General features: G+C 37.2%; 2 protein-coding genes across 7 annotated transcripts in view; both read left to right on the top strand.

Annotated features, from left to right (window-relative positions):
- Positions 1–3,348, top strand: part of LOC138693276 (zinc finger protein 98-like) — a 59,593-nt gene extending 56,245 nt beyond the window's left edge. Inside the window, exon 5 of the mRNA XM_069817130.1 lies at positions 2,716–3,348. Coding sequence (XP_069673231.1) covers positions 2,716–2,745 — 30 coding nt within the window. The 3' untranslated portion in view covers positions 2,746–3,348. The remainder of the gene's footprint in view (positions 1–2,715) is intronic.
- A 669-nt stretch (positions 3,349–4,017) lies between these two features.
- LOC138692997 (zinc finger protein 678-like) overlaps positions 4,018–25,277 on the top strand; it is a 52,895-nt gene continuing 31,635 nt past the window's right edge. For 2 of the 6 annotated variants that reach the window (XM_069816485.1, XM_069816484.1), the window contains exons 1-5: positions 4,018–4,147; positions 8,079–8,179; positions 10,648–10,785; positions 11,882–12,019; positions 14,719–14,798. In XM_069816485.1, the coding sequence (XP_069672586.1) occupies positions 8,084–8,179; positions 10,648–10,785; positions 11,882–12,019; positions 14,719–14,798 (452 nt within the window). In that variant the 5' untranslated portion in view covers positions 4,018–4,147; positions 8,079–8,083. Of the gene's footprint in view, positions 4,148–8,078; positions 8,180–10,647; positions 10,786–11,881; positions 12,020–14,718; positions 14,799–18,529; positions 21,950–22,058; positions 22,991–25,277 lie in introns of those variants that run through there. The other 4 variants (XM_069816483.1, XM_069816479.1, XM_069816482.1 and 1 more) reach the window with 4 other exon arrangements.

Consider the following 25,277-nt stretch of genomic DNA (forward strand, 5'->3'; position numbering starts at 1 on the left):
CATATATCACCTTATACTGCTCAGGAGTAAGAATTTCATTCTTCTTACGCAAAACCTTTTCTAATAGCCCAAAGGCTCTGTCAGCTGGTAGAAAAGAATGGCCGGAAAAACTAACAAATTTTCAGAAACCTGAGGACGTGCTTTTCTTCGGAGCCAAAGACCAAGAGCATGTACAACATGCATGCTATTTTGTCCACCACATTCATCGGCGAACAGCCTAATACATTGGTGAACTCTCGAAATTAAATTCACTGGTGAATGTAGTGACGCAAGATGTCACTTCAATAGCGTCCTCCCAGCCTGTGCTTCATTTCATGTAAAGAAATTTGGCTTCTGTGAAGCTTTATCAGTTACACAAAGAGTATAGAAAGCTAATTGTCTTGAAGAATATACTTCACCTATGCTAAGTTTCGAGAGCAATTGCAGTTGCTGTAAGTCGAAACAAAATGACTGTCTCATTAGGTTCTGTTCTCATAATTTTATGGAACGTACTGGCATAAGCTTATGTTCGCTTAAATCGACTAAGAGCCTAGTCTTTTTCAGTGTATCATCATAGTTTCTTATTTGAAACAGCACGTGTGCGCAATAACTGCATTCATCATTGGCCGGTGTACAAAATCCTATAGCCTATTGAATTCTGCCCGGGGGGGGGGGGGAGAAAAAAATCTTTTTACTCTTAAGTCGGGTATTAACACTTTAATTGTACATTTTGAAGAGCTTTGTAATATTTAAGTCGGAAACCAAATAAAGTCTCTGACTTTTACTTCTATTGTAATGTGATTCCCTTGCTCTTTCTTACAGTAGGTTATTTTATGACGCTCTATCAACAACTGAGGTTATTTAGCGTCTGAATGAAGTAAAGGTGGTAATGCCGGTGAAATGAGTCCGGGGTCCAGCATCGATAGTTATCCAGCGTTTGTTCATATAGGGTTGAGGGAAAACCCCGGAAAAATCCTCAACCAGGTAACTTGCCCCGAACGGGAATCAAACCCGGGCCACCTGGTTTCACTGCCAGACGTGCTCCCCGTTACTCCACAGGTGCTCTTAATTTAGAGGTAAATTACACTTCTTCCTTCTTCTTAGCTACATATAGTGCTCTCTTTCGGGCATCACCTCTCCTCTCTCTGATTCCCTTACTGCTCTTAATAGATTTTGCTATTGTACATACCTTGATAATCACAATGTTGTAAAACAGCGGGAAACTCAATAATGGCGGGAAGATACAGCACTCTGGCCAACGCTGTCCATTTAAGATTTTAACTAATGGAAGTTGTACATAATACGATTTGATCCGACACATCATGGGAGTTGTACATAATACGATTTGATCCAGCACATAATTTTTATCATAGAAAAAAGGCTTGAAAGAATACGAATAGCTCAAATATTTGATCAGGATCTTTTTTTTATTGGGTTATTTTACGACGCTGTATCAACATCTAGGTTCAGGGTCTTAAATAATACCGCCTAAGCTATGCGAAATCGCTTCAAACAAAATTTCAACCGAGGATGTGTTTAATACGATTTGAAACGACATTCCACATATTAAGTGTGTTTAGTTAGGTATCAGTGTAAGATATGATACATTCATAAATACACTTACTGGCAAAGAAAACGGAACACCTTGCATATTTCCAGGTAACATTTAATTATGGAAATTTCATGGAATTATTATGGAACGAAATTGATTTTTGAGGTAAATTAATTACTCTACGATGCAAATATCGTAAAATATAAAACTAAGTATCATAAAATTAAGGTTTGAATTAATTTGTGTGAATGAATAGTTGATACCTGTTCACACATTAAAACAATTTGTTGCTGATAGAGTAACCCGCATCTGGGACACAACCTAGTAGCGGGTACTTCCTTCTCTTGCTCTGGTGACAACTTCCATTCGGCTTGGCATGCTCCTTACCAATTGTACTAATGTATTCTTGCTCAAGTTTTTCCCATTCCTGCCGTTAAGCTTCCCTCAATTGTTGCATTGTTTCTAGAGGATGATATCTGCCTCGAACACGTCGTCCTACATTATCTGATACGTGCTTTATCGGATATGTCCGGACTGCACGAAGGCTACCCAAGAGACACGATACCAACTTCATCCAAAAAATCCGACACACACCGAACAGCGTGAGGAGGAGCATTATCATGCATAAGGATTAAATTTTCTCCTGAAAATATCGAGAGTGGAACCACATGTGATAATCAAGAAACTTCATCAATGTATCGTGCTGCCGTCAGAGATTCATTTTCGATGAGGACAAGTTCCTTTTTCTCGTTGGTAGATATTCATGCCCAGGCCATAATGGAGCCACCTCCATTTGGAGTGCGTTTATAGATAGCGTGCAGTCAAGATAGCGTTCTCCTGGTCTCCTTCATATTAATTGTTCCCTTCCATCTGGTCCTCTTACACAGAAGCTGGATTCGTCTGTAAAGAGTACTTGATTCCAGTCTTCATGTGTTCAATGTTGGTGGTTCCTTGCAAATGGAAGGTGATTTCTGCTTTGTTCTGCCAACAGCAGAGGACCATATGCGGGCCTCCGAGATCTCAGATTTGCTTTATCATGCTTTCTTCTAACTGCCCTTTCACTGATGTTGATGTGCGTGGCCAATTGAAGTCGATTACAGGCTTTGGCAGTGGTGGTGTGCCAGTCCTGTAAGATCTGCTGCATAAAAAATAGATCATCTTTGACTGATATTTTTCTCTTACAGCCTGAACCCGATCTCCTAGTGTACTGCTGAGTTTCCCAAAAGTGATGCAGTGCTATATGCACCATAGAGGGGGCTGCATTCAACATCTGGGCAACGTGTCGAAGACTGTGACCGTTTTCCTCCAATGCCACTTCATGAGATGAGACAGGCATATTTGTTAAAAACACAAAATGACTGTCTTAGATATCAAATGGAAAACGCAACAATGGGCTCATAAATTTTTTCCTTAGATCTTCCATTTAACATCTTTGTAGAAACAACATTTTTAATGTTATTACATAGTAGACATCGCTATTAAAGTTGAACTTAAAGTTTTTGTATTCTATAAGTTTAAAATTGACCATACTTTAACTGTTGATGAATGTACAATTGATTTAGGTTTTACTAAAAATTGTCCACACCTGTGGAGTAACGGTCAGCGCGTCTGGCTGCGAAACCAGGTGGCCCGGGTTCGAATCCCGGTCGGGGCAAGTTACCTGGTTGAGGTTTTTTCCGGGGTTTCCCCTCAACCCAATACGAGGAAATGCTGGGTAACTTTTGGTGCTGGACCTGGGACTCATTTCACCGGCATTATCACCTTCATATCATTCAGACGCTAAATAACCTAGATGTTGATACAGCGTCCTAAATAACCCAATAAAATAAAGAAAAAATTCTAAAAATTTCGAAGTGTTCCTTTCTTCCCCCCCCCCCCCCGGTCAGTGTATTTGAGAGCATGGTTCTAAGACAGGGGACGTGGATTATTTTTGTTAAAAAGAAAAGACGTGTAAGTTAATGGGTTCACATAACATTGTACCGGTAGTATCCTAAAAGCTAATATCATCTTTCCAATATTGGTATCAGTTACAAGAAGGGCTATTAACAAAGCAGATATGTACTGAAACAATAATATATATCTATACTTTTTTCATATTATCTCATCTGAGTGTGTCTCTCTCTTTCTGTCCATCGGCCGTCTGTTTGTCTGTCTGTCTGTCTATCTTATCTATCTCTCTCTCATTCCATTTAAAATCGCTAAGTGAAGAATATTTTTGAAAGAACTTTATTTCACAGATTTCAGGTTTTCTTCGTTTTTAAGTTGTAACTAAAATTGTAATTACAATTTTAATTTTTTTCTCACTATATATTTTTTTTATAATTAAAGAAAAAAAAGTAGGCTAAAGCTTTATATCTTAATATGCAACTTAACCAGTTTTACGAAATCATCTATGTTCATGCTTTCAATTTTCTTTTCGTATTATTGCGTCCCTGCCTTTTTTTTTTATAAACCGATATATTTTCGGCTTCCTTGATCACTTCATCCTGAATATGCATTTAAAGTAAAGTAGTAATATTAGTATTCCTAGTTATTTGTATTACATTATATTGGACGTTGTTAATGCTTCAGTGAAAAAAATAAGGCTATATAAAACCATTATATTCTTCCACAAAGGTAAGTACCGATATATTGTTAAATTGGGTAATTTCCGAGAAGACGCCAGACTTGTACAAGATATGTGACAAGATTAGTGGGTAGGATGACCATAATTCTTTTGAGTGAAAGTGGGGTACCGTGTTCTGGAGTTTATCCAAAGAAGCAACAAATGTTAATGATTTCAAATTATACTTGTTAAAAATAGTATTATAACAATGAGAAGTTATTAAATGCACTTTCATATACATGAATTGCCTATTTAGCTCGTCAGAAATTATGCTTCTAAAGGAGTTTATTTACTTTTCACTCCAGTCATACTTAGCAGAAGTTGCTGTTGTATTCAGCAACTCTGGTTTTGCGAGCAAATATGAATAAAAATCATTGCAGTTATATTCAGCTGAATAGTTATTTTCCGTAGCTCTAAAACAAGGAAATTTCTCTTTTAGCTCTTCTATAAATTTAAATTGCCTCTTTGGCATTATTATAAGTAAAAGAAATTCTAATGTCTACTATAAACACATATTAAATTGATTAAAACTTTAGCTGAAGTTGGCACCTGAACAAAAATCGGTAAAAATATCTCGAATATTATCGTTCTATTGATAAACAAAACAGGTTGTACTAATCTAAAAATTGCTATCATTAATAGGTACAATCTATAGCATAGAGAAATATGTAGACAGTATGCAAGTATTATAGGTAAAATTTATCGGCACACTTGTAAAAAATTTATTACTTGGAAAATCGGGACAGAAGCCTATTTATTAAATGAATGTTGGAAAGGGGTTTTCAAGGCTCAAAAACAGGACAATTCCGGTTAATCGGGACGTATGTTCAGTGATCACCCTATTAGTGAGTTAGTTCATGGGATATATAAGTGAAATGATTTCAATGGTTTGAGATCATATTCGGCCTTACGTCTTCTCAAAAATTACTTTAAATTGCATTCTTTATAAACGTTAGTTGCATGATCTATTATTGACAAATGGATCTTGGACTAACCAATATAGGCCCCAGAACTTTTGGAGTAAACCGCTGAACTCCAGAATACAGGTAAGCAAATTGTTCCAGTATTAGTAACCATGTCGTAACGAGCCTCGAACCAAATGAGAGAAGAAACAAGTGAAGATAGTGAAGATGGCTATGCAAAATATTCCGGATAAAGTAGCGCAATGATTTCATATTTCTCTTATACACTTTAATATGTATGGCAGATGACGTTTGGTTAGTTTAGGCTTTCATTATGCCTGCCATATACAATGAACTCCATATCCACAGAAAAAGGGAGGTATTTTCCCTGGAAACAAACTTATATGTAGAGTTGGCCTTGATTTCTCGCAACATTACGGCACGGTTTTTAGTTAGGCTACTTAAAAGTAGTTGCGAGTAAACACCACCTTTACGCTTTTCGCGTGCATTTCAGTCCAGCTCTCCTTTGTGGTTTATGTCGGCTCATAGTCGAGCAATTTATTTCATTGCTTCAACTCTTATATAAAAATTGAATTACAGGAAGACGTATTTATATTTGACACTTTTGTGCTACACACACTATTGTTTTGCATTATTGTTGAATGGTAGAATAACACATATTGTCTGCGGTTCATATCTTTCTAACAACTTCAGTCTTCAATTCTCCGACTTTGATTGTAAGGTAAATTCTGGGCTAAACTAGCGCTAAGGTAGTTCCCCTGCATATTCCCGTTATATACCTTGTATATACCAATGTACGGCATGTTAGTTTTGGACAGTTTTGGCTTTAATTATATCTTGCATACACCATCAGGTGCATCTCCACAAACAATCCCGGGGATTATGAAGGACGTGTTACTCGCGATTTTGAGAGAGAAAAAATTGTCAGAAAATGCTGGTTTTTTTTTCATGAATAGAAATTTGAAGAACGAGGGTTTTAAAAATAATGAAACTATATTGATAAACTTACGAGAATGTTGAAATTGGCATATAACCTAGGATTGCCAACACTGGTAAATAAAATTACCGGCCATTTATAAACGCAAGTTTGGATGAATGGTATACTAAATACAAAATCTGCTATATGATATGAGCAAAAAAATTATAGTAATACACAGAGAAAAAATCTTGCTTGAATGTTCAAAAATGCACTTTTTATTGTATTTGGAGCTTGATACCAGAGCCTTAAGAACTTCTTTTCCTATAAAGTGATACAATTCTATACAACTAAATTTAATATTTTCCTTAGTACAAAGTTCAACTTTCACTATCTCCACAGTTAAATGATTCCTTCAATTTTTCCACAAGGTAATTATGATACTGAATGCACACTCCACAAAAGAATTGCTTGTAGGAATAGCAAACTCGTGTTTAACTACTGTTTTTATTTGTGGAGATTTCTCTGAGGTATCTCTATCCTGAAAATATTTACACTATTTTATAAAACTTGTCAAATGTGCATCTTTTACAAAGGAAGAATCCGCGACATTCAACAAGCACAGTTCATCATGGAGTATATCTTCATCTGCAACCTTAGTTTTTGTCTAATACTTAAAATTTCTTCCACTTTTGGTGTACAATCATCAAGCATTTAGACTGAAGAATATTAAAAATATTTCGATATTACCTACAGCTGCTTTGAATTAAAGGTTAAAATGTCCCACGGAATAGAGAAAAATTGCTGTTTAGCATATATGATAAAAGCTGTTATCGTAAGTACTCAAACTCGCTTAATAAAATTACTGGGCACAAGTAGGGCTGGTAAGATGTTGATACCGACCACTGGTTTTATGTTGAGGTTCACTAAAGTTTCCGGCCATGCTGGTGAAATACTGGCTAATTGGCGACCCTAATATAACCTGGTGATGCAGATAACCAAAAAAACCGTGAAAAACGTGAAATGAAGAGGTAGAACTCTTCAAAATAATCGCGAAATGCAAATTTCACTTCACTTAGTCATGCAAGGCATACCAAAAGACTAAACTAATCTAACCTAACTAGTCACAGATTAATATATGCAAGTCATATAAAATGTCACAATTATTTATGTGACACGTCTTTCACAACAGCCAAAATCCCTTACACATTAGAAGATTTTTACTTCCGAAATCGCCAAAAGTACCTGAGCGCTAGTTTCACCAAATTCTGTAACATTCCTAGAATAAACATGCTCGTCTGTTCTCGTGTACACATTCGTTTGTGAGTGTGTACCATGGAGATGTGACATTATTATTTCACGTGCTAGTAATTATAATACAAATAGCTTACATATTGCTTGCCAATTTAATTTCCTCCTCCTCCTCCTTCACCTTTTTCTTCTTCTTCTTCTTCTTCTTCTTCTTCTTCTTCTTCTTCTTCTTCTTCTTCTTCTTCTCGTTTCATGCCAGCTAGGGACCCCATAAAGCGAAACCCACTCCAGTTTCGTTTCTTTTTTTCCAATACTTCTTCATACTGTCGCTGTGTTTTTTTCTTTCTCTCTTCTGTCCAGAGGTTGTTTTCTTCTTTTCCTTCACCTGGAAACCTTTAAAGTATTGTGTTAATCTTGTAAACCTCGTTCCATCCTGCAGCATCTCTTCGTTCTCCCAATCTCGTTTATGTCTTTTCTTATCGCTTGTAACCTTTTGTTACTGCTCTTACTCTCGTAGGTATGTTGGAAAATTCGTTTTGTAAGTCAGATGTTATCTGTCCTCATTAAATGGCCAAATCATCTAATGCTTCCTTTTCTGATCGTATCTGACATACGTTCCATTCTTCATTCCTATAGTAATCTCCATTAGTCCTATATCTAGACTCCCCATTTTCTGTTTTGCATTGATCCAAAAGTTTTCCTTAAAATTGTTTGTTCCTTCTCAGACTCTTCTATTTCTCCTAATATCATGGAAAACTGCACTGAGTAGCGTAAAGACATTCCTTTTTCATTACTGTGTTATAGTGTATCATTTTCGTTTTTTTAAAATTTCTTATTCATTTAAATTTTCAGTCGTGATGGACGTGATCAAGATGTTCCCTGATATCGACCCTCTAGCAAAAGAAAGAAGTATTAAAACAGGTATAGAAGAGGACAGATCTTTGCCACAGGTAGTCTGTATTGAGAATAAATATTAATTACGATTTAGTTTCTATATGCCTAATTTATAACAGTGAATCATGTGACGGAAATTGCAACCTAGAATAACCTTGGACAAGGTCGACCAGCTGACTGCTGACCTCACGTCCTCATACCTCAGCAATGGTGCACTGTAGTCCAAGCGGTACAGAGGTAGCTGCTGGGTATCACGATCTCTCTTAGCACTATAGCTAGTCCGCGGAAGCGGATTTCACCACCTATTCTGTTGCTCAAACTCATCAGAATGCTGGGTGGACTCCGGTATCATAAGTGGTTAGACTTTTCGCCTATTGCGTCTAACAAATTAAATTCTTAGCTTGGAAAAGTAGCTTTGTTTGTGATGGCTTGCTGTTAATTTCATTAGTAAGGAGATGTTGCTGGTTAAAACAGTACACTCATTAATTTCTTACCGTGGACATAGCTTTGATAACAGATTAAAAAGCGTCCATGCCAACTTGTCTCGTTATAGTAATACAGCTGATGGAAAGTGAAAATGATACACCCAGAAGGGATGGTCGCAGGATCATGAAACTTGGCACAGTTATTGCACATCACACTAGAAACAAACGATCAACATATCACCTTTCTGCGGGGGTTGGAAGTGGATGACTTAGTACCCGGTGTGGCCACCACGAGCAGTGATGCACTGTTGGTCGGCATCGACGCATACAGGTTGCGGATGTCTTGTTGGGGGATTTCCCTCAACGCCTCCAACACCTGTTCCGTCAGTTGGGCCACAGTAGCAGCAGGGCGAGCATGGCATGGATGCGCCACCCCATGGCATCCCACACGTGTTCGATTGCATAGGTGACCTGACTGGCCAATGCATGATGGGAACATGTTGCAAGGCCACTCGTGTGATGACTGCAGTGTGTGGGCGTGCATTATCTTGTTGGAACACCCCATTAGGTATGGTGTTCATGAAGGGTATCACAATGGGCCATATGACCTGGTCCACATATCGGCGGCAGTCATGGTGCCCTCAACCATAAACTAGGGGCGACCTACTGTCGTAACTGATCGCCCCCCATACCTTGATGCCAGGAGTTGGCCCTGTGTGACAATCAACAATAGTGGATGCATGGGCCCGCTCACCACGACGCCGGCAGACATGTTGCCGTCCATCATTGTGCTGGAGACAGAAACGGGACTCACCACTGAACACAACAGCATTCCATTCGGCTCTCCATTGTCGCCGTTCTGTGCACCACAGGAGCCGCTGGCGACGATGCATTGGGGTTAATGGTACACATTGCATAGGGACCCTGGAGTGGGGACACGCTGACGCTCGTCGATCAGCCACTGCTGTGCGCACTAAGCGTCGGTCATCACACTCCGATGTTGCACGTGGTTGTCCTGAGCCAGGTCTCCGGGTGCTAGTGCCTTCCTGCGTCCATTGGGTACACATATGCTGGATGGTTCGTAGACTGCGACCTGTTCGGCAGGAAATTTCACGGTATGATGCACCCATCTCCATCATTAATAATCCGTCCTCTCTGGAACTGCGACAGCTGCATGAATGGGGTCTGCTTCGGCGTCCTGGCATCTTTACTCACTGCCTACACGTGGAAACAAAAAAAAACATCATGTTCTACCTTTCCATATCCCAGAAACGACACTTTACAAGATGGCCTGTGACAATGTTCCCATACGTGGCCTGTGGCCATCTACCGTCGTACAATACCCATAACCGGATCATTATACACCCTTTGCATGGACATTATCCCTGCCAAGTTTCATGATCCTGCGACCATCCCTTCTGGGTGTATAATTTTCACTTTCCATCAGCTGTATAAGGAGAGATGTCAGAGGCTGTAGATAATTGCTGCTCGATTCAGTATTAAGGGAATATTAAAGACAACACCTCTACTGTTTTCTACCACTGATTACTGCCAGAAGAAACATCTAATACAATAACTCAATTTAAACATATTTCACACTTCCCGGCATACATTTTCTGTATTAATGTAAGTCACTCAGAATGAAATGTATTTGTATTATGAGGAAATATAAAAAGGAATAAGCATGAACAGAACAATATCTTATTACGGAGCTCTTCTTTTACATGCTGCGTTACGACGCAATTACGTGGGTCGCGCATTCGGTACAGTACTGGTCTTCTGTGCCCGAGGTTTCAGAGACAGGCTCATATTAGTAGACTTACTGGCATGTAAAAGAATTCCTGCGGGACAAAATTCTGGCACACTGGCGACACTGATTTAACCTCGGTAGTTGCGACCGTCGGTAAATAAAACATAATTTAATAATAATAACGACGCAATTCTTACATATTATTTCACTATTGACTCTGGAATTTATGCACATGCATTGATTGACATCAGGGTTTAATAATAGTGTGAAGGGACATTAAAAATTGTCATCTGTTTCTCGTGAACAACACCATATGATATATTTCATAATTATTGCGTGTTGTATTTTCAAGGAAGGAAATGTATTAGATCTGCATCTGACTGGAATAAAGAGGGAATGTATGCATCACAGCTATGATGTGAAAACAGGGATGACATTTGATGAAACTCCTGTGGAAATTCCCTTTCCCAACTTGAAGGGTGAAGCTAAGGTGAGTTCAGTTTATGAAGTGTGTTGGTCGTTAGTTCTCTTTCTGTTATTTACTTGCTGATGTGGCTGCTTCATTTAGGTGACCAAGCTGTCCATTTCTTCATTCCAATCTTTCGTGAATCTTTTCTACCTATTTTTTATCATAGAAACTGCAATGCTGAACATTGACTAAATCATATACATTTTGATGATTTCAGGCCCACTGATATTTTTTACCATGTCAACTTTTAATGTAATTCACAGTCCAATATGGAATGGGGATCGGTTTCATTTTACCCCGTGTTAGGTGGCTAAACTTGTTTTTTGCGCCTGGTTTAGAAAATAAAATTTAATCGCATTGATTTTAATTTTTCTTTTTAAATCAGTTTTTTTTGGATAAACTCTACATATCTCATATCTGCTTCTTTGGACCACTTACTTGTAACTATGCTACCCTTTGTATTGGCACTGCTTAATAACATTGCACAATACAGATTTGGTGCTATAAGTGTATTCGGGTTTGTTAAAGAATCTCCTTTACTATAGCTGATTTTTTATTGTACACTGCTGTTATTGTATTGTAAATATTTGTATTACAGAAGATATTATTGCAGTAATGTCTTTCTAATTGTGACTATTGGGAGAGAAGAAGCTTAGAGTGTTAAAATTAAGATACATCACAATATTGCCATGTAGTTTATAAAAGTGAAGACGATTGCATAATATATGTTGAACAACCATGTGGTTTGATATTGTCAGTGTTTCGTTCTATTAATGTGCTGCATAATTCCACTTTGGTACTTTCCTGAGTAATAAAATGTAATATTCAAAAATGTATTTGCACATCCAGTGTAGAATAAAAGCCAGCTTTTATTAGACATATTACGGAATATAAATTATTTCCAGAACGAACACATAGCTTCTAATCAGCCATTTCCTGTGTGCTTTAAAGTCCCATTCCTATTCTGCGTGAAATTATCTTCTCTGATTTGCTCGTCCGAGTTGAGGGAGTTAGCCAGTGACTGCTATGAAGAACCAGATTGACGGCTAGTACACAAGTAGACAACTTTAAATTAGTTAAATAAAATTAGGTGTTCACGATGTTTTTTGTTCTGTAGGAATGGAATTTATCGCATTTGGAAGCGACGATCACCACCACAGAATGTGTGGACAGCAGCAGTCATATAAAAACAGAGATAAAGGTTGAAGACACTCAAGTTCCTGTAGGTTTTCCTATCCTGAAAACTGAAGTTGATGTAAGTGGTTCACAGTCAATTTACGGATATATCCGCAGTGCAATTTACATAATATATCAGAGTCATTAACAATTCCGGATAGTGCTAACAGTCTTCCCCTGTTTCGATATTTCCTACACTTAGACAGTTTTCATCTTTAGGCTTGTATACGTATAATAATAATAATAATAATAATAATAATTCGAAGCTATTTTTGGTATTTAACAGGGAATAATCTCGAATGCATGGAGTAAGTCCTTGTTCCTAGAAACAGGATTTCATTTTAACTTACAAATTTTTATTATTGGTTGTTATTGATCTTGAAATGACTATGAGCTAAAAGTTACGAAAGATTTTAAGTTCTACTTTATTAGGAATTAAGTTTATAAAAAATAATAATACACTTTTGTTTATAAACTAGTTGGATTTACTCTCACAAACAAATTTGTGAAAATACGCCACACAGCTGAATAGCTCATCTGCTGCCCATTACAAGATAAGAGGAAAGGGCAATGATTAGGGGTAAAAAATCCGTTTTTTTTTTAATTACGTTTGAAAAAAGTAGAAAACTTCCTTTTCAAAACAATAGAGGCCTATATAGTTTGGGGGTCTCTGTTGATACGGCCTTTAACCCTTTCAGTCACGAATTATGTTTCTTGTTTAGAAAAGTCTCATTGTTTTTTCTTGACTCCTTTTATGTTTTTTGAATTGCCCACAGTCTCATTTTTACAGCATGATGCCTAGAATTTCACATATGAACTGTCATTGAGAGGACAAGATGACTAAAAGGACCTGTCAACAATTGTCCATGAAGCGACATTGAAGTTGCTGTCCTCTGTAGAGGACGCAGTGAATGAAAGGGTTAAATGGTCTCTTTAAATTTGACTGCGCATGTAGTTCTTACATTTTTTTTTTTCAATTTCAGTCTTCCAAACTTCGATATTTTTCAAAATGAAGAGTATTTTTTCTGAAGCTACTGAATCTATTTACCTGCAATTTTTACAGTATTTTCTGCAATCTGTGTTCTACAAAGTAAGCCTACGAATGTATGCATATCGGTGACATACTAACTTACTTACTGGCATTTAGGAACCCGGAGGTTCTTTGTCGCCCTCACATAAACCCGCCATTAGTCCCTATCCTAAGCAAGATTAATCCAGTCTCTACCATCATATCCCACCTCCCTCAAATCCATTTTAATATTATCTTCCCATCTACGTCTCGGCCTTCCAAAGGTCTTTTTCCCTCCGGCCTCCCAACTAACATTCTATATGCATTTCTGGATTCGCCCATACGTGCTACATGCCCTGCCCATCTCAAACGTCTGGATTTAATGTTCCTAATTATGTCAGATGAAGAATACAATGTGTGCAGCTCTGTGTTGTGTAACTTTCTCCATTCTCCATTAACTTCTTTCCTCTTAGGCCTAAATATTTTCCTAAGCACCTTATTCTCGAACACCCTTAACCTTTGTTCCTCTCTCAAAGTGAGAGTCCAGTTTCACAACCATAAAGAACAACCGGTAATATAACTGTTTTATAAATTCTAACGTTCAGATTTTTTGACAGCATAATGGATGATAAAACCTTCTCAGCCGAATAATAACAGGCATTTCCCATATTTATTCTGCGTTTAATTTCCTCCCGAGTATCATTTATATTTGTTACTGTTGCTCCCAGGTATTTGAATTTTTCCTCGTCTTCAAAGGATAAATTTCCAATTTTTATATTTCCATTTCATCAGTGACATAACATAAGGAAAATAATATATATGCATTGAATAGAATGGTAAAAATTGTTTATCAACATTTCATATTTTTTTCAGTTTCACAAAGGGCGAAATATTTAATTAAACATTGCTTTAGCATTTACAATATTCATTACTTAAAAATTACAAGTTATAAGAATGAAGAATGTAGCAAGTAATGTCTTCCTCAACTTTGAGATAATTTAGCGATTTGGGAAATCTGGTTGTTAGGTAGGACTTTTTCTACTTGCTCAAAAAACTACTTAGTTGTTTTGGATTCAGAATGATTATTGTATATTCATGCCAATTTTTACTCTGAGCAGTAAAAGTCTAGAAATATTGAACTAAAGTTTTGTAGTGAAATTGTTTAATCACACAGACATCACTACACACTTCCCTTAATTCACACTGTATGCTGCAGTGTCCCATATTCCGATTTTTTATATCGAATTGCCTGGACTGCATTCATGAAATCAGTACTGACTTTGATGAGTCATAACGTTTCTTATATGTTCTGGAATTTGTGTAAAAGAATTGTAGTAGCCCTCACAGTGACAACAAATATCAGGTGCTATACCTGAATCCATTTCGGGTTATGGATGGATCTTACCATTCAACTTGAACAATATGTGTTACATATTATTTTATAGTAACAGTGATTAAGGCCAATTTGCATGTGTGAAGGTAAAATCTTGTATAGTGCCATCTTACGTGAAAATAACATGTCGTATTAGAGATTCTACATTTCCAGGAACTAAAACTGTCATCAATGATATATACAGCGATAGTATCAGTGTTTCAATGTGTAACCATTTACTGTTTATTTACATAAAATATTATAGCAATTATGTGCGTATGCATTTTACAGAACCTCTCTGGCTTCCATACACATATTTTCAAGGTTGAAATTGATTCGAAGTCGTCAACTAAAGCTCTACGCTATTCATTATTTAGTTTTTTTTTTTTTTTTTCAGGAAGATTTGTTCGATCTGGACAGAGTTCAGCAGGAACAGAAAGTGGAAGTATCTTCTGACGATGAAGTATTCTCTGAGAGGTGAGTGTACTGTGTTGGTTTTGCTTTTCTTGCAAACTTTCTCAGCTTCATTTAATTATTACGAAGAACTTAAATTTCATAATGTATGATACTGTGTTGTATCTTACATTTATATGTGGTTAATTTTATTGTCGGCTCAATATATTTTTGTACTGATTTTTGTACATATAGTGAGTCACCAAAATTATTATGACCATTACAAGTAACATATTTAAACTCTTATTATATCTGGTGCGTTATTATTCTGTTGTCCTTTGGGAGCCATGGTCTCTTTTATTTTGTGCGATCACATACATTAAGAAGAGACTGTTGTTGGAAGAAAATCGCTGGAAACCAGTAATATGATTGGACACCGATCCTGTTTTCATTCACTTGAGAAAAGCATTTTATGAGTCAAGAACTGAAATTCTAAGTAAAGAGGAAGTGGAGTACTTTCATACATCAACATTGACAAGAATATTAGAAATGGCGCAAAACCAATCTATGAGATTAGTACCGGTGATATTAAATCTACTCCAATGACAGCCATAGAATAGTTAACGAAAACATCCTCATCATACGAAAATTGGTCCACACCTGTGGAGTAACGGTCAGCGCGTCTGGCCGCGAAACCAGGTTTGCCCGGGTTCGAATCCCGGTCGCGGCAAGTTACCTGGTTGAGGTTTGTTCCAGGGTTTTCCCTCAACCCAATACGAGCAAATGCTGGATAACTTTTGGTGCTGGACCTCGGACTCATTTCACCGGCATTATCACCTTCATATCATTCAGACGCTAAATAACCTAGATGTTGATACAGCGTCGTAAAATAACCCAATAAAATAAAAATAAAAATACGAAAATTGTAAAATAAATTGTCACACTATTTGAATAGCTGAAGACACTCTCAAATAATGACTACTGGAGTTCGTATCAGGGGTCCACACCTGTGGAGTAACGGTTAGCGCGTCTAGCCTCGAAACCAGGTGGCCCGGGTTCGATTCCAGGTCGGGGCAAGTTACCTGGTTGAGGTTTTTTCCGGGGTTTTCCCTCAACCCAATATGAGCAAATGCTGGGTAACTTTCGGTGTTGGACCCCGGACTCATTTCACCGGCATTATCACCATCTCATTCAGACGCAAAATAACCTAAGCTGTTGATAAAGCGTCGTAAAATAACCTACTAAAATAACATTCGTATCAGGGTAAATCAACATTATCTCGAATCCCAACAAGACTCTTTCCAAAAAGATTAAAAACTTCCAGAAGAAATATGATTTAGATGTACCAAATAAATCAGAAAATCTCCCACTTCCAAGTCATCTACTATAAGAATTTACTGTTAGAGTGAATTTCAATGAATTCAAAATACGCGATGTAAATGAGTTGGTAAATCCAACTATATTGAATGCATTAGCTTTGGAGGCTATTCAAACAAGATGCCCTGAAATAGAATAGATTCATATTTACGTAGATGGATCACTTACGATAGCAATGGAAATGCAGGATCTTGAATTTTCAGTAATTTTTTTAGTTTCTAGCTCATGGAGAACTTCCAAGTCACATAACATTTTTAAGAAGGTAATGTTCTATTTTGATTGCAATCAACCCTACAAGCAATTACATCAAACGAACCTACAAATAGAAAATAAATGAAATTCACAATTCTATTAGTAATGTACAAAAAGTAATGACATTTCAATGGAAACATTGCCATTGCAAAATCCAAGGAAAGGCAGTAGCAGACTCCTTGTTAGAGAAGGGAACAAAAATTATAGAGAGAGAAGTTCACTTTCATAATACAAGATTATGGATCGATTATATATATTCCATTTTTAAATTAATCTGAAATAACAAATGAATATAGTGTGTTTGCTGGTAACCAAAGTAACAAAAGGTAAGTACAATGACTTTGTGACGAAAGTAAACTACCTCAAATGATCGTGGGTAACGAAATTACGCATTTTGTTCCACTTCACTTATTTATTGTGGTGCCCCTGCCCGAGCCCTGTGCTCTTAAGTCAGAGATTACATATGCGTGTGTAACATAGACTAGGAACCTGGGAGAAAAGTTGGCTGCACATCCATTGAAATGAAGATCAGGGAACTTAAGAAATGCTGATGTTTGGCACTAATTTTTCAAAGCCATGGAGGAAGGATACTTTTGTAGCCACTGATCTTGAGCAAGAGGAAAGTTTACTATTTTCATGTCTACATAGAAGATCCATTACTGTTCGTGGTAATTTATCTTGACCATGATATTATACAGACCCAGAAACAAAATTTTTCCAAGTTCCACTTCTTCCTCACTATCTCATAACTGGAACTTGGGAAATTCAGGTGGCCCAACTTTTATTTCTTGGTCTGTATTTCTTCGCATCCTGTCGGAGTGACTGTTTGCAATGTAGGTGTATTTGTTGCCATTGCTAGAGAGGACATAAATGTGCAACCGCGTTTTGAACTGTCCATGAAAAGGTGCGAATCGCATGGGGATATTCTCAGACAGCCATTTTCTTCTGAAAGCCTCCGATGATTTTCCAGGGTACTAGGCTCTTGTCTTCAGTAAAAGTGGCAGCAAATCCTTTTCCTCCTTCATGAAAATGTAATATTCGTTTCAAGCTGAAGCATTCCTTTCCTTTAATCTAGACACGAGCAATTCGGAAGACTTCTTGGAAAAATGTCTTTATATCAGATCACTCAACATGTTCTGGTCAAAGTGTTGACTTTGTCAAGTTTGAAAATCAGTGTCGCTGTATCCACTTTCTTCACCTTTTGCTATATCAAACATATGAGATTCATTAGCTGAGAGATGTGGCATCTCATGGAAGGGTGGAATAGGTACCAGATCCGAATGCAGCACACGTCTCATACCTCAAGATACATCAGGATGTGACCTCGTATTACTATTGTTTCGATTGATGTTTATGATATTAAGAATACAAATATAAGCATTGGAATTTGTCTTTCCATTTGTCCAATGGCGCAAATGCTGCATACAAATTTTGCATACTATATGAGGATCCCGTGACTGATTTTCATCTCCAAGATTGAGACCAAAATAACGCTGTATTTTTAGGGGGTACAAACTTAAAACAAATACGATTCCTACTTGCTTTAATATTGTATTCCCAAAATATATAGAAAAATACGTTGGGATAATTTAAGCAAGAGTGTTGTCCATTGGCTATTCCGTCGCGACACTCGATCTGAAATGAAATGATGTCGGTGATATAATAATAAATATCACCTACTATAAGATCATAACTATGATATAATTAAGAGTCACTTTTCCAATATTTCTACTGTAAAATTACAGTAGAGAGAACCTAAACATTCTCACAAGGCGTACTTAATTATATGCAGGCATAACACCAAAGTATTAAACTGAAGTACAATTTCCGATGCGCAGCTTTGTATAAAGATGACTTCAAAATGTGTACAGTCCAATAAAACAATGATAACCATCTAGAAGGTATTATGGATAATATAAGAAATCAAAATTGAAAATATTATATTGCATAAAATTATTATATAAATTCAATAATATCTAAGAAATATTGTGGTACATTCTATTAAATGTCTTATTCTGAATCAGTGCCAAAATCACATCAGCAGCAGGTCTGAAATCAAGGCACTAACAAAAATTTACTTGTATGTATGTATTATCTGATACACGTATATAATGTAATGATTAATATATTTTGAAAGCACCCTATTGATTATAGTGGAGACCGATAAATTTTTATATTCATTTCAGCATTTTGGATAATGTTGAGAAGAATGTGTTACAAGAACGCGCCAGCATTTTTCTTGAGGAAGATAAATCGACACAGTGTGGTAGCAACGGACCAGATTATTCAAACATCACTGACGAGGGCCGTAATTCTATTATATGTAATATAGGCAACGAGGTTTTAGTAACAACAGAATGTATGAAACATCATTATAATATACACAAAATAAAAACGTCTTTTAAATGCGATGTTTGTGGAAGATGTTTTTCACGATTGGTACAATTAAAGCAACACGCACGCATTCACACAGACGAAAAATCATTCAAATGCGAGGTGTGTGGAAAGTGTTTCTCACAATTGGGAAACCTAAATCAACATACACGCATTCACACGGGCGAAAAGCCATTCAAATGCGTGCTTTGTCAAAAGTGTTTCCCACAAAAACGAGATTTAAACAAACATGCTCGCATGCACACAGGCGAAAAGCCATTCAAATGTGATGTCTGTGGTAAGTGTTTCTCACAAACGGGAGATTTAAACAAACATACTCGCATTCACTCAGGCGAAAGGCCATTCAAATGCGAAGACTGTGGAAAGTGTTTCTCGCAATTGGGGAACTTAAAACAACATGTACTCATTCACGTTGGCGAAAGGACATTCAAATGCCTCTTTTGTGGAAAGTGTTTCACACAATCGCGACATTTGCACAAACATACTCGCATACACACGGGCGAAAAGCCATTCAAATGTGAAGAATGCGGTAAGTGTTTCTTCCAAATGGGGGAATTAAACAAACATGCTCGCTTACACTCCGGTGAAAGGCCATTCAGTTGCGACATATGTGGAAAGTGTTTCTCCCAAGCGGGAGATTTAAACAAACATGCTCGCACACACTCAGGCGAAAAACCATTCAAATGCGACATATGTGGAAAGTGTTTTTCTCAAATGGGAGATTTAAACAAACATGCTCGCGTACACTCAGGTGAAAGGCCATTTAAATGCCAAGTCTGTGGAAAGTGTTTCTCACAATTGGGAAATTTAAATCAACATGTACGCATTCACACAGGCGAAAGATCATTCAAATGTGTGCTTTGTGGAAAGTGTTTCTCACAATCACGGCATTTAAACAAACATGCTCGCATACACACAGGCGAAAAACCATTCAAATGCGAGTTATGCAGTAAGTGTTTCACAGCTTCGGGAGATTTAAAGAAACATGGACGTATACACACAGGTGAAAGGCCATTCAAATGCGATGTGTGTGGAAAGTGTTTCTCAGAATCGGGAAATGTAAGAAAACATGCACGCATACACAAAGCCTATAGGGCATTCAACTCTGAAATGTGTGGAGAGCGTTTGTCATAATCTACACACGCTTACATAGACGAACTGCCATTAAAATATGAAGTGTATGGAATGTGTTTTTCACAATTTGTACATTAGAAGCGACAGGAATGCATTTACATAGGCGAAAGTCCATCAAAATGAAAGATTTCTGATACGTTTTTCTCATTATCGGCACATTTAAGTAAACATGCTGGTGCTTCATTTTTCTACTATTCTTCGAAGATCGTGATGACTTTTGTTCTACGAATATGTCAACACTATGATTGGCAACATTTATACTGGGTGTTCATTTCAAAGTGTATCATGACGTCACTGTTGTGAGTCAGCGATTTTAAGCGAGTTTTAGCTTTTATGTCAGATAAGTTGCCTCTTAATCAAGGCGTTCAATCTGAACTTGAGAACGTGTACGGTATAACTTGAACGTCGTAGCAACAGATGGCGGTCTGTACTGTCTGTGTGCTACCATAACCTCTTTCGAACTGTGTTTTGCGCGGGCAAGTCGTACACAGGGTATTTGTTATCATCCGTTACATACTGCAATATTCCACAACACAAATCAAATGCTCCGTGTCCATGTTGACCGTCCAAGTTAATGTCAACAAATACGTAAGTTATCGTTTTAACCCTCTCGCCATATCCCGATAGTAAGAAAAAAAAAACTCACCTCAGTACGTTTTTCCAAATAGTTTACATTCCTGCCACTACTGGCGTTACCGCACATATCGGTACTACTTCCAGAGTCCGTGGGTATCCACGGACTCTGCGTACTTCAGAATGAACGCCGTACTTGCTAGGCAACTTCTCTGGCACATAGGTAATACGCCTCTGCGGAAGTGTAGGAAGATTGAATTCTCTAGGCTCATCGACTAGCCACATGACGGCATACAGCGAGCCATGACACACTTTGAACTGAACACGCAGTACTGTTGCTGCAATTCCTGTGTATTCTGGTAGACTGCTGCTTTTCGTACTGCGCTCTTCAAGTGCTGCGAAAGTTGGGACAAGTTTTGTGAGTCTGTACATACAGGTTCCCTTATTATTACATCGGCAGCTAGCTGAAACTTTTCGAGTTTCTGCTCGTGCTTCACTGCATTTTTGGGTTGTGTTCCTTGTCACATTTACGTTTTATTAAATGGAGAAAAGTGTACCTTAATAGCTGTTTTTTATTATTATACAGAGAATAAAGTCTTCATTGATAAAGAAAGCAAGGGGATTTTCATTAATGGAATGAATATGACGAAATAACAGTGTGAAATTCAAATCGCCTTTGAGTAGTATTATGAATTTACAAGATCTATATCATAGAAACTGCTTTAGATTATCAGCATGATTTATTTCTTATTTTTAGAGTCCTGTATTCTCTTGAGCACAAAGTGTGTGAAATTTGATTTTAGGAAATATATAATATTTTTTCATTGCATTAAGAAATTCTGCTATGGCTTTTAATTCTTGCTATAGTAATTAGCAGTCATTTCTTTATTATCTATTTCATTTTCATTAAATTGAAATTTCGAATGTAAGGAATTTATATTGCCCCGCAAACTTCAAACTTTGACTAGTCATGTTTTGATAGATCAATAAGGAATCAGGTAAAGGGACACTCAACTCATTCTGCTCAAGGCATTCAACATGCGAAGATTGAAAATCACTGTCGCCCTCCCCACTCTCTGCATGTTGTGTAGAGATATATAAGATTCATCTCCTGAGAGCTACAGTATGGGAATTCATGGAAGGTTGGAATAGGTACCACGTCCGAGCGTGGAACAGGTCTCATACTAGACTGTAAATTAGGATGTAACCTCTTATCACGATTATTTCAATTAATGCCTTTAATATTAACAATACGTAAGTAACCATTGGAACTTCTCTTTTCATTTGTCCATTGGCGCAAATGCTCCGTACACGTTTTTTAAACAATATGAGAAGAAAATGGCTTATCTTGATCTCTAAGCTTGATATCAAAATAACGTAAATATGCTGAATTCACAAACTAAGAATAGGTTTTCTACTATTTTGAAGTATATACTCCCCACAATTATAGGATAAAATCTCGGTATGGGTCATAGAAGAAAATGTGAACCAGCCATTTCTTTGCGACGTTCCATGACCAAACGTGAAATGATATGAGTGGGAATATATATATATATATATATATATACCTACTGTGTGATCGTAACTATGAAGTAATTAAGAACTTCTTTTCAGAATCTACTGTTCTGGACGTAAAATTATAGTTGGAAGCACGTAGTAAAGGGTGCGTCAGAAAGAACGGATGGATTTCAAACTATCGATACGCAACGAGGAGAGAGATATAGTGAGGGGGACCATGACTGTTGGGTCAGCCATAGAATGCAGTTTCAGTTGAGAACATGGTGTTGGTCTGACGTACAACGTGCTTTCATCGTAAAGACATTTTTGAAAAATTAAGAGTCTGTGATCGCCACTCAGGACTCATTTCGACATCGGACGTCACGCTAGGATTCCAACTCGGAATACAATTTTGCGGTGGGTGGCTTCACTTCGTACCACAGGTTCAACATTAAAGAAGAAATCACCGGGACGAACACGGAGCGCGTGTACACCTGCAAATGTGGAGACAGACAGTAGGTTGTCTGGCCACCTCAACGATCAGCCCGCAAACATGCTATTGCACTGAGATTGTTCGAGGCTACTTCTTTCTTTGGGACCATTTGAAGGCGTAAGTTTGTAAACATCGATCACATACACTGGACGAACTGAAGACAGCGATTCGTGAAGAAATCGTGGCAATTGCACCAGCTATGACTGTGAAAGTGATGCCTATATTGAAAGCCAAGGACATCATATGGATGATGTTGTTTTCCATAAATAAACTGCATGTATTGGTGAATATGTTGATAACAATAAATTTTTGATTTGATGAATCCTTACAATTTTCCTGCCATGTCAAATCCATCCGTTCTTTCTGACGCACCCTGTACAATTCATACTAACTTGTATGGACGCAAAAACAGAAACTAAGAAACAGAATAGAAACCCGATCTGCAACTGTTTATGAAGATGAAATACTAATTTATGCAGCCTGCTGAAACATTGATAGCTATCTAGTAGTTGTTAGACTAATGTAACAAATCAGAATTAAAGAATATTCAATTGTATTTATTGTATTAATTGAACAATATTTAAGATATAATTCGACAATATATAAGATATACTGCCAATGTAATTTTTTAAACAGTCCAGCAGCCAATAATCCCATCAACAGGTGTAACGAACAATGCACCAAGAAAAAAGTTTATTCACCTATGATGTATTTGTAATCATGGATATATTTTGAACTGATCATATCAGGGTTCCCGGATTCTCTCACCAGGAATCAAGGATAGGTTATGATACTGTGTTCCTCACATAACTCAAAATTTAAATGAATTTGGTTTATAATACATCTGAATTTATTTGATTTATGTATTTTATCCAGTTTTTTAGAGCATAAACTTTTAATATTGTTGCATTTTTGCTAGTTATGATATTTCCTTAGAATTATTGACACATTGGAAAAATAATGTCATATTACAGCCTGATATATACAGAAGAAATGCTTCATAGAGTATTTAAGTCATATACATAACATTTTTATTTATTTATTTTATTGGGTTATTTTACGACGCTGTATCAACATCTAGGTTATTTAGCGTCTGAATGATATGAAGGTGATAATGCCAGTGAAATGAGTCCGGGGTCCAGCACCGAAAGTTACCGAGCATTTGCTCGTATCGGGTTGAGGCAAAACCCCGGAAAAACCTCAACCAGGTAACTTGCCCCGATCGGGATTCGAACCCGGGCCACCTGGTTCCGCGGCCAGATGCTCTGACCGTTACTCCACAGGTGTGGACCATATATAAAAAATAAACATTTCAAAGGGAGTAAAGAATAAAGATACTGGTACTTTGTAATACGTTAAACATGTTAAGGCTGGTTCACAATAAACCGCGAACGGAAATAATGTAAAAATAAATGTATTTAAATGTGAGCAATCGCGAAAGTTAATTGTGAAGGCTCACATTTAAATACATTTATTTTAACAACATTTCCGTTCTGTCGTTTCCGTTCCCGGTTTATTGTGGACCAGCCTGTATAGTACTATTGTTTTTATTTCAATACAACCCAATGGGAGACATTGATGACTCACGTTGAACATAGGTCGAACAGGGTCTGGAAAATATGAATAAACAATTTTAATAATAATTTTATAGAAATGAACAAGAAATTGAATATCTCCAATATTTTTGACATTCAGGGACAAATATAACTCAATACAGAGCATAGGATATACCATTAAATTCCAGAAAAGTGCTGGGAAATCCAGAACGTCTGACACACTACACCAAATTGATTATAGTGCAGACCGATAAATTGTTTATTCATTTTAGCTTTGTGAATAATATATATTATTTTAATTTTCCGAAGTACATATGATATTTCCATGCAGATATTCTGCGTCATCATACGATGAAAGAGTAATGGAACGGAGAAAAATTATCTCCGGCTTAGTGGATAAAGCATCAGCACGTAGAGCTGAAAACCCGGGTTCAAATCCCGGCGCCGGAGAGAATTTTTCTCCGTTCCAGTACTCATTCATCGTTTGTGAATAATGTTCAGAAGAGCGTAAAAATACGCTGGCATGGATCATGAAGAAGACAAAACGATGCAATGTGATAACATTGCAGACTGTTCAAGCATTAGCGACGTAAGCCGTAATTCCTTCAAATGTACTCGTAAAATGTGCTACGAGGTTTTTTAACACAGGTATTGCCGAATCTTCATTTTCATATACACAATAAAAAATAAATCATTCAACTGCGATGTCTGTGGAAAGTGTTACTTGAAATTCAGTTACATAAAGAGGCATGCACTCCTGCACAGATGTAGGCTGGCATTTCAATGCGATGTGTGTGGAAAGTCTCCCAAAAGGTCATGGGGTTTGAAGAGACATTTAAGAATCCACACTGACTAAAGCCCATTCAATTGGAAAGTGTGTGGAAAGTGTTTATTAGAATCGTTAGTTAAAAGCTAATTCACGCGTATATACAGGTGTACGGCCATTCAATTGCGAAGTGTGTGTGGGAACTGTTACTCATAAATAGGACACTTGAGTAGCTCATTTGCAAAACCAACTATTTGCAAGTGAGACGAATTTTGGCAAATGAGGAAAATTGTGTAGAAAGTTATTCATAGATGCTAGAGGCATGACTTCTAGATTAAAAAATGAGGAAAAATATTTCGACTGTGTCCCTACAGCTCAGAAATGTATGATTAATAGGTAATTAGTTATTTTGTATATATAATTTTCAATAGCAGGTTTTGCAGCCGAATAGATCAGCTAGCAGGATTTGCAACTCTGTTGGTAGCCATATTAGCGATACATTAGCTTGCGAAACCTAGAAT

This window comes from Periplaneta americana, chromosome 17 (assembly GCF_040183065.1).
Source record: "Periplaneta americana isolate PAMFEO1 chromosome 17, P.americana_PAMFEO1_priV1, whole genome shotgun sequence".
NCBI lineage: Eukaryota > Metazoa > Arthropoda > Insecta > Blattodea > Blattidae > Periplaneta > Periplaneta americana.